Source organism: Hevea brasiliensis, chromosome 2 (assembly GCF_030052815.1).
Source record: "Hevea brasiliensis isolate MT/VB/25A 57/8 chromosome 2, ASM3005281v1, whole genome shotgun sequence".
NCBI classification, from domain to species: Eukaryota; Viridiplantae; Streptophyta; class Magnoliopsida; order Malpighiales; family Euphorbiaceae; genus Hevea; species Hevea brasiliensis.
In genome coordinates this window covers 89,958,345-89,968,736 of record NC_079494.1, presented here as the reverse complement: position 1 = coordinate 89,968,736, position 10,392 = coordinate 89,958,345, and the positions used below count along the sequence as shown (strand labels likewise).

Sequence of the window (10,392 nt, the reverse complement as noted above, 5' to 3'; positions counted from 1 at the left end):
TTCGGGATAGACACGGCTTGAGAGACACTCGCTGGGATCTCGCATTTGGTTTATTAAGCAAAAGTCCGGCTTGAGAAACACTCGCTGGCAGAGATTGGATTAAGAGGGCTGTATAGAGGATCAGCTCCCATATATGTATTGCTTGATAGTGTTGGGTGTGTGAGTGCTCCAAATTGCCTTTTTGCTATTATGATATGAAAATTATGATGATGTTGCATTTCACTCCACAGGGTGCATTAGCTTTAGATAGTTATAGAGATTATTATTAAAATTGGTATTTTACTCTCTGAGTTGAACGCTCACTCCCGTTCATCTATTTTTCCAGGCTACAGGAGGATTATTTATTGTGGCTAACCTGCTCTTCTTCTTCGCAGGTCCATTAGTAGTATTTAATGTATTTTGTACAATTGAGTTAAATTTTAGACTTCGCATGTGTTAGAAGTACTTATTTTTATTTTGGGCCTATATTATAAAAGTTATGTTAGACCTGTAAAATTATTAACTGTATGCATGATGAGATTGGATGAGGGATTTGAGCTTCTATTTGAGTTATGACATTTTAATTATGTGGAGGGTGAGCTGAGCTCCCAAATTTATTATATATTGTGTTTACACGTCGGGCGAGTCAAAAACTCCTCGTTGAATGGTCCATTTTATGGTCAGACTCTGTCCGGTTGAATTCTTGAAATTGAGCCCAAATGGGCATTAGAGTTGGGTTGAGGAATAGTTAGGCTTACTATGGGTCTCGGGGGCTTTAGGTTGACCCAGGTCCTAATGCCGATCTAGTCCATAGGTTGGGTCGTGACACCTTACAAAAAGTTAAGGAAAAAAATTTCTCTTAAGGTTTCGTTTGTTTCACGAAAAATATTTTCTTGAAAAACATTTTTTGTATTTATTGGCATTTGAGGCACTCAAAAAAATAGTCAATAAAAAATATTTTCCTAATTAAAGAAAAATTAAGTCATTTTTAAGAAAAATGACTTTTATTTTTTAAAAGAGAAATTTATTTTGTATTTTTAAAATTTTAATAATTTTATTAAAATATTAACACATTTATATATATAAATAAATACATATCATTAATTTAATATTGTAACTAAATAAAAAAAATATTTTCATGGAGAATATTTTTTTAAAATTTTATGTATAAATTATTTTCTACGAAATAAAAGGAGCGTTCCATTTATTTCACAGAAAATATTTTTTAAAAAATATTTTCTTTATTTTTTAGTTTTCACGACATTTAAAAAAATTAGTTAACGAAAAAATATTTATTTATCAAAAGAAAAATTAAATTATTTTTTATTTTTTTAAATTTTAATATTTTATTAAAATATAAAAATATTTATATAGATATGAAATAAATATATATTATTAATTTAATATTAAAATTAAATAATAAAAAAAATATTTTTTATAAAAAATATTTTCATACAACACACGGAGCCTTAATCAATTTTCTTTCTCCCCTTCTCTATTCACCCAAACAAAAGTTGGATAAAAAACGTAGAAATGATTTGTTGTGGAAATAGAAAGCAAAAGAGAATGAAAATTGACTTAAATGAACCGTATGGAGTGTAAGCGTATAAGGCTATGCCATTAATGCAATAGGACAGTGACTTGCCCAATTGTTTTTAGCATTTGGAATTTTGGATGCAACCCGCCAAAGAAAATTGTTTTTACTGTTACTTATTTTCCAGAATCTTTGCATTTCACTGCAGTGCTCTGGAATTCCTGCATTGGTGCAAATTTTATATTCAAACCTCACTAGAGCCAGTAACGCCGTCCTCATCCGTGGATTGGAATCTTTCTGCTTGTTTTTGCATTTATATTTTACCATCTCTGTTTAAGTCCTTTTTTGGTATTTGAAGTTCTGTGTAAAAAAGGAAAAAATTTCAGGAAAAAACATCACTTTAATACCATTAAAAAAATAGTTTAAAAAAATTATTTTATTATTTTAAAGTTTTTATAATTAAAATATATTAAATTTAATTTTAAAATTAATTTTTATTATTCTCTAATTATCATATATATATTTTAAAAAATTATTTTTCTTAACAAAATTTAAAAAATATCTTATTTATTGGTTAAATATAAATATAAATTTCAAATATTTAAATATTAATACTATTAATATTTTAAAATATTTTTAATTTAAAAATTTTAAATAAATTAGATTAATGAATCATTACCAATTTACCAAGTCAACCTGTTGTTAGAGCAATTGTTATATATATATATATATATATATATATATATATATATATATATATATATATATATCCAATTCTTAACTCAATTTAATGAAGTTTAATTATGACACGTAATTATTTGATTCAATAATTATGATTAATAATTAAAAATTATCATTTAAAGTTTAAAAAATTAACAGAAAAAATTATCAATTAAAAATTATCAATTATCAATTATTTTTCAGCATTTCAACAATAATTTTGACGAAAAGAGTAGAAAAATAGTACAGTAAGGAAATGAGACAAGGAAAAACAATATGCGGACATGAAATGCAGAGGAGAGGAAAGGAAGGTTGGTCTAGTGAGAGGTCAGAACTGAGATGAATACTGTGTTATTATAATTTCCATCTCATATAAAAATAATCTTAATAATTATTAAATTAAATTAATTATTAAATAAATTTATATTATAAAAATATTTAATTTATTAATTATTAAATTTATTATATATAAATTATCAAAAAAATATTTTAATATAAAATCAAATTTATATTAAATACATCTTACTGATTTATCAAAGGATCTCTGCCAACCAACCAAAACCATATTCTGTCTCTTACTGTAATAAAATAGCCCACTTTTCTAGTTCAACAACACATTGTACTTGCCATCGACTAGACATGGTTACCGCCATGAAATAAAATAAAACATCTCCACTTTCGGCAAAATGTTCAATTTTGTACAACATTAATAGGAATTTAATTTAGTTTATTTTAAATTTTTTATTTAAATTGATACATACTTAATTTAAAAATTATAATTTATGACTTAAATTTCTTAATTTAAATAAAAAATTAAAAAAATCAGTTTCTTAATTTTTAAATTAAAAAAAATGAAAAATTTAAATTTTTTAATTTTTCTAATTTATAGACTAAATTAAGGTTAAATTAAAAACTTTGAGCTAATTTAAAGAAAACTTTAAAAATGAACGAAATTAAATTAAGCTTTCTCAATAAAAACCAATTGAAATTGAATTTTAAGCTAAAAGTTCTCTAAAATTTCGGATGTGCTTTTTTAACTATTGCGGTTATTTATTAATAATGATTCATTAAAATGTCAATAATAATGATACAGTGAAAGTTTAATTGATATATAATTTTAATAATTTCTAATGCAATATTAGTACTAAATAATTGTATTTAATAAATTTTAATAAGTGTGATGTTGTATTTACGAAAAAATTATTAAATAAAAGTTTAATAAATTAAATAATAATTAATGAGGTATATGAGATAATTATTACTTTCTTTATCTCATAAAAATAGATTTACTTTTTTTTCATCAGTATAAATTATAATTCATTTTTTTAAATAATAATTTATGTACTAATTTATCAATATATTCTTATTTAATATTTATTAAAAAAATAAATTTATTATAATTTATAGAAGATAATATATAAAAAAGGCTAAATAAAATTCATTATGTTAATTATATTTAACCGCTCCCTCAATAAAGTGATTTTAGAATATTTTTTCACTTTATTAATTCTTTTAGAAAATTAAAGGAATATTAATTATTTTTCTAATTTTATCTTTTTTATTATTATTTTTAATTCATTTATTTTTTTTATATTCTAAAGATACTTTAGACAGTTCATATTTTTCATTTTAAAAGTTTATTCTAAAAAATTCAATATTTATTTGTTTGACCAAATTATTTTTTTAGATAACATTATTTCATTCTTTTATATAAAATTGTGGAATTAAGTTAACAATTGCTTACTTGTACATATTAAAATAAAAAAAAAAGTTTATTTCCATAGGAGGGATGAAAATATATATATATTTTTTATTATAGAATATTAAAATAACAGGGAAGCAGAAAAAGGGCAATAGACCTGCGGTGAATAAATGGAGAAAAAAGCAAGCACAAAAAGCTAAGATAAGGGATTAGAGAGAGAGACTCTCTCCCTGCAACCTTCACCACTTGGCAATTAAATATTATATTTTAATTAATATTATAATTTAATATTGAATAAACAAATTAAATTTCTAATTTCCAGCAAGACAGAGTGAAACTAGAAAGCTAACAAATAACTCCACCTCACTACAAAGCGAGAGAGAGAACACAGAATAAAGGAGAAAGGCAGAAAAGAAGAAACATAACCAACACAAACTCTAGAAAATTTCGTGTTTAACTTTGCTTTTCTATCCCCTTTCTCTAGAAAATTTTCTATATTTTCTAGGGAAAATTCTTTCTCTTCTCCTCTTTCTCCTCCTCCTCCGTGTTTCCCGAGAGAGATTCTCTACCTGCTTGTTGCTTTACTTCTCTTCTCTTCTTCGCGTGAATCGATGCTTGTAGGTGTAGTAGCTCATCTGATTTGGAGTTTTTGTGATTTGGTGCGTTTTTCTGTTTCCCCATTAAAGCTGTTCGAGTTGATTTTTTGTTCTCCACACCCCCCCCCCCCTCCCCCAACCCCCCTTTGGTTTCATTCATTAATGATAGAGTATTAGTGAGATTCGTACGGTTAGTGTCGGCATTGGTGAGATTTAATGCAGTGATGATTTATATGCTATGGGTTTTTAACGGTTTTTCACTGTTCTCGATTTTTGAGTTTTTGAGCTCAAAATCATTTTTCTCCTTTGTGGTTTTTTTTGAGTTCGTTGCATGATCAACTGGCGTAAACTTTGTTCTTCCCCTTGTGCGAAACTCTGGATTGAAGCTCATGGAAACTGGTTAACTGAATATGATATCGTTTGTTTAGCAAGAGAGAAATGGGTGCACTTTAAAATGCTCTTTTCTTTTCTGTTTCAAGATTTAGCTGATTCAGATCCGTTGATTTTTAAGTATTGAGAATCGTATTCAGTTAACTTGATTTTAGAGATTGCTTAACATGCGAAAGCTTTGGGAGCAGAATTCAAGATTCTGTCATTCTTGTAAATTTTACTGTACATGAGAATCTGGAGAGCCCCCCCCATAGCTAAAAGGGTTTCTATATAAAACATTTGATACTTTGTGTTTAGGTATTTGTTGCTTGTTCGTTATTTTATTTTGTTTTTCTGGGGTCATGAGTTTGGTGTTTTAGTAATTTAGTTTAAATCAGCCAATGGCTTCTAATTATTCTTCTTTGTAAGTCTGCTGCGTATTCAATAACACTTATTGGTTTCGTGTTTCTGTCTGTTTAGAGCTGCATATATGTCTGCGAGGTTGCTGTGAATCTGCTACCCTTGTGAAACAAGGGCTACCTTTTAAATTTCCCAGAAATGTCAGGTATGGAATGCTTTTTGTTTGTTTGATCCTTGAAGTGTTAGTTACACAATGCACATCTCGGGTTTTTGATGCTTTAGATATTCTTAAAACTAAGTGATGGGTGTTTAACTACTTATTGTCTTATTGAAGGCTTAGAAGGAATTGGGGCTAATGATGAAATCAGAGAGAGAAGATCTGATTTTGAGAACTCTGAAGATGAGAGACGACGATCGAAAATTGGCACTCTTAAGAAAAAGGCATTAAATGCTTCCAATAAGTTCACCCATTCTCTTAAGAAAAGAGGGAAAAGGAAAATTGATTATAGAGTTTCTTCAGTTTCCATTGAGGATGTCAGGGATGAAAAAGAGGAGAGTGCCGTATTAGAATTGCGCGAAAGGCTTCTTGAAAGAAATTTCTTGCCTACTAGGCATGATGACTATCATACTCTGTTAAGGTCAGTTGGTCACTTCTTCAAGAATTCAGCATAAATTATTTATGTACCAAAATGTCAGTGCTTTGCCTAGCAGCTGGACAATACATGCAGCGAAATGCATTTACTTATTGATATAATTATTTTATTCTTGTAGATTTTTGAAAGCTAGAGAGTTTAATATTGAAAAAGCTATCCAGATGTGGGAGGAAATGCTTAATTGGAGGAAAGAGTATGGAACAGACACCATATTGGAGGTATTGATATTAATTTATGCCATTAACCTTGTTGCTTCTTCTTAAGTTTAGGTAGTGTAGCTTTAGAGTTTAGTCTGTTATAAGGATTAGTTTATTATACATAATTACCAGTGTATTATAATGTATTCCCTGTGAGAATTATTATTATTTTTATTTGTTCTTTTGTCATTCAACTCTAGCAGTATACTGAATTAATAATCACTTCTTAGGATTTTGAGTTTGAAGAGCTGGAAGAAGTCTTGCAGTATTACCCTCAGGGTTACCATGGAGTTGACAAGGAAGGCCGGCCAGTTTACATTGAAAGGCTTGGGAAAGCTCATCCAAGTAGGCTGATGCGAATCACCACTATTGATCGATATCTGAAATACCATGTCCAAGAGTTTGAGAGGGCTCTACTGGAGAAATTCCCTGCATGTTCAATTGCTGCAAGGAAACAGATGTGTTCAACTACAACGATATTGGATGTACAGGGTTTGGTATGTTGAATTGCTGCCTAGATAAGCCTTCAAATTGAATTTGGCCCCTCATGAACTACAACATCTTCTATCAAAGTTTTGCTATCATTACAAGGATTTAGCAAATTGCATTGGTCTATTGTTATAACTTTTTCTGCTTCTTGCACACAACCTTGAAGAGTTGAGTGAATTGCAAAATCTAGTTCTGTTGCATTGGAAAGGTGTATCATCTTAAATTCCATGGAACAGTCTTTACCGAGTCAATGGAGTTAGGACAGGATAAGAAATCCAAGTGAATTAAGTTAATTGTATTCTGAAATCTCATTTTCATGTTTTTCATATTTTTCATAACAGTCGCATCTTAGAATTATGGAGTTGGTGGAGTTGGGAAAGGATAAGAGAATTGAGAGCATTAATCTAATGTCAGTAGATTTTCTTCTGATATCAGCAACTGGTTGATTATGATTCTTGCAACAGGTTCTCTGCAGAATTTGAACTGGTTATTGATTTTATTTTTTAAAAACAGGGAATTAAGAATTTCACTCGGACTGCTGCAAATCTGTTGGCTGCAATGACAAAGATAGATAACAGTTACTACCCTGAGGTATTAAAGTCTTCAAGAAAATGTTTCCTTTACACTGTTTGATTGGTTTCTGAATGTTAACCATAATTTCAGACATTGCACTGGATGTATATTGTTAATGCTGGTCCTGGCTTTAAGAAGATGCTTTGGCCTACGGCGCAGAAATTTCTGGATGCAAAGACTATTGCAAAGATACAGGTACAGGATATTGCTGTAAGCATATAGATGCTGTTTCTCTTGTTCATTCAATTTTTATTACCTATACATAATTTCTAAAATTGCAGGTTTTGGAGCCCAAATCCCTGACCAAGCTTCTGGAAGTTATTGACTCAAGGTTTGTCTGTTTTCCGTTTCCTCTGTATCGCATTGCTTTGGTGACATCTATAAATTTTTTGCTTCTTTCTTTTCAGTCAATTGCCAGACTTCTTGGGTGGTTCTTGTACATGTTCTTCTGAAGGAGGGTGTCTTCGATCAAATAAAGGTCCATGGAATGATCCTGATGTGATGAAGGTAGGCAATCATAGTATTCAAGTTTTTGTTATTAATTTTACATGTTGAATTCCTTGAGCATGAAAGTGGGAGCTTGAACCTTACGTTGAACTTGTATTTCTTTGGAAATTAACCAATGTCTTACATTTGTAGCTTGTACACAATGCGGAAGCAGCATTTGTGAGGCAAATCACCAGAGTGTCTAGTAACCAACAGAAATTTGACTCATATATTCAAATGCCCCTGCAGAAGGCAGGTTTCTATCTCATGTCTCAAAACTACATTGATGTTTCTGATATATGTTTTTCCCTGGATATTTGATATATTCTTTGTTGCACAGGGAAGCATTGACACATCAGTAGCCGAATCAGGGTCTGAAATTGATGATCCTTCTCCAATCAAACCGAGTTTTATGTTTCCGCATTTGCCCCCTGTTCATGAGGAAGTAAGTTGTTGCTTGTTACTCAAAATTTATTGTAATGGTTGTGTGCACGCTCATGCAGTCTCACTCATGTATATGTGTTATGTTTTGATTTTTTGTGTGTATTATGATTTTTTTAAGGTCAGAGCCTCAGATCCAAATGCCTACTACAGTTGTGATGGAAATTTTCTTCTGGTTGAGAAGGCTGTTCAATGCAACCTGGGAGAGGGACATTCTGAAGATCAGTCCTTTAAAAGCAATGACTTGGGGGACTTTCCTAGTGAAATGCTACCAAATGCGGAAGGTATCTGTTAGTGATTTCTTATTGTGGATAGGTTCTTTTCTCTAGCACATCTCAGATCCAAATTTTTTGTCGCACTTGGTAAAGTGTGAAGATTGCAATAACTTTACTCTTAGGCATTACTCTTTCTTCGGTGGATTCAAACTCTTATATTTGGAGTGCCATGTGCTATTTGTTATCTTTGGGACTTGAATTTTAAACTGGTTTTGTTTCAGGAGGTCTTATCAGCCATTGGTTGGACATTGTCAGGGAAAAGATTGGGAAAAGGCATAATCTGTGTGTGCATAAAATGCTGATATCATTTGTGGTCAAACTAGTAGCATTTGCCCGTAGTTTACCACTTGAATTTTGGAGAAGGCAGAGTAATATTCATCCATCTCTTCTTGTGGAACATAATGCTGATAGTCATTCAGCAGCTGTTGAAACTGTGAGTGAAGACTGTGTCCATCCGTGTATAGAGCGCCTACAGAGCCTGGAAAAAGTAGTTGAGGAGATTAGCAACAAACCTACTGCAATCCCATTGGAAAAGGAGCAAATGCTCATGGAATCTCTGGAGAGGATCAAGTCTGTGGAGCTTGACCTTGAAAAAACAAAGAGGGTATGCCTTATTCTAACTAATTTAGAAGCTTTAGATATCTGGAAGTTGGAAAACTGATTGTATGAATGGTCCTGTTATCTACAATTATGTTGTTCTTGCAGGTACTACATGCTACAGTCGCAAAGCAACTTGAGATTTCTAAGTTGCTAGATGATTTACGGGAGTCTAGTTGTCATGTAAGTATCGTATATTTTAATTATTTCATGGATTATTTTACTTCAATTTCATGTTGCAATATTATCAAGCAATCTGCAGTGAGGTTACCATACCCAAATTTGTCATTGATATGATCTACACCTTCCGTCTCATCATGTCTTGTCTGACCCTGTTGATATGCCTGGTAACCTTGTTACACAGTCTTGAGTTGCACTACAATGCATGAAAGCTGAGGCTTGAGTGGACGTGTGGTAGTCAGATTTTGTTTTTAAAATTCTCATTATCATTACATTTGGAATGGTGTTCTTACTAACTTACACCGATGGGGATCTTTGTTGCAGCAAAGAAGATTATTCTGTTGAGGACCTGAAGTTTTAACCGTGGGACTAGCTAGAAATTTGGTGAAATTGGGGATAAGAGGAGATTGTTTCGCACAACCATAATTACATAGAAAGAAGCAAGGGTTGGATGCCTGCATTTTTAGTATAACATGAGGCGTACAAGCGCAAGTACAATCACCTCTCTCTCTCCATTTTTTGGTTGATCTTTTTTCCTTGTTTTTCCATCTCCCTTTGCAGTGGAGTACTTACAGAACTGACAGTTTAGCTGGGCAGTTGGTTCTGATCTTAGCTTTGAAACAGTGTAGAGAAAAAAAAGAGAGTAAATGAAATGCGTTACAACCAAAGACTTATTTTAGTTCTTCCTCCTTTGTCTCTTTCTACAGTAAAGATGGCATTATTCTGGCCAAGGGAGTTTTATAGGTAGTTGAAGGTGAGCCTCGTCACTAGCTGTGACTGAAGCATACTGCACCATCCCCTTTGTTCTCCATTAATAAATTCGCTTCCTTCTTGAAATTTATACACCAGAGATGACTGTCTCTCTATACATGTATCATCTAGTAAAATAATCCAACTTTTCAACTCTAATTAGCAAACTAAATGAGTGGTTACAGATTAAAAGGATTATTGGTGTTAAAATATTTATTTACCAAGTACACAACTCGCTAAGGTGATAGATGTGTGAAATGTGGGTTGAGAAGTGATTGGAAATTATTTTTTTTTTTGGATAAACTAATTGGAAACTGGCCTACCATGTAAATTAGTTAATAATCGAATTTAATTTGTTTTTTATTGTTTCACTTGGGCTTCTTCTGCTACAAGAAAAAGCAGTTACACCATGTCTAACACTAAAGCTGATTATTCAAACAGTACTTGACAAACTGTAACTTAAATCAGTCTCATCTTAAAAATTTCTTTCT

General features: G+C 31.1%; 1 protein-coding gene across 4 annotated transcripts; it reads left to right on the top strand.

Annotated features, from left to right (window-relative positions):
- Nucleotides 1-4,236: 4,236 nt before the first annotated feature.
- Nucleotides 4,237-9,999, top strand: LOC110668634 (phosphatidylinositol/phosphatidylcholine transfer protein SFH13). 4 transcript variants are annotated; one of them, XM_058135897.1, is made up of 15 exons: nt 4,237-4,594; nt 5,381-5,465; nt 5,595-5,898; nt 6,032-6,131; nt 6,341-6,607; nt 7,113-7,190; nt 7,263-7,367; nt 7,454-7,503; nt 7,580-7,679; nt 7,812-7,910; nt 7,999-8,103; nt 8,221-8,383; nt 8,596-8,978; nt 9,080-9,154; nt 9,476-9,999. In XM_058135897.1, the coding sequence occupies exons 2-15, from the start codon at nt 5,459-5,461 to the stop codon at nt 9,494-9,496; spliced, it is 1,857 nt and encodes a 618-aa protein (XP_057991880.1). In that variant the 5' UTR covers nt 4,237-4,594; nt 5,381-5,458; the 3' UTR covers nt 9,497-9,999. The 4 variants fall into 4 exon arrangements, with proteins under 4 accessions (XP_057991880.1, XP_057991884.1, XP_057991894.1 ...); XM_058135901.1 differs by lacking the exon at nt 4,237-4,594 and adding an exon at nt 4,802-4,973; XM_058135911.1 differs by lacking the exon at nt 4,237-4,594 and adding an exon at nt 4,991-5,131.
- Nucleotides 10,000-10,392: the final 393 nt, after the last annotated feature.

Coding starts and splice junctions, on each gene's coding strand:
- LOC110668634 (XM_058135897.1), top strand. Junction 7,911..7,998: donor TTCAAATGCCCCTGCAGAAG/GCAGGTTTCTAT, acceptor TTTGTTGCACAG/GGAAGCATTGACACATCAGT. Junction 8,104..8,220: donor TGCCCCCTGTTCATGAGGAA/GTAAGTTGTTGC, acceptor GATTTTTTTAAG/GTCAGAGCCTCAGATCCAAA.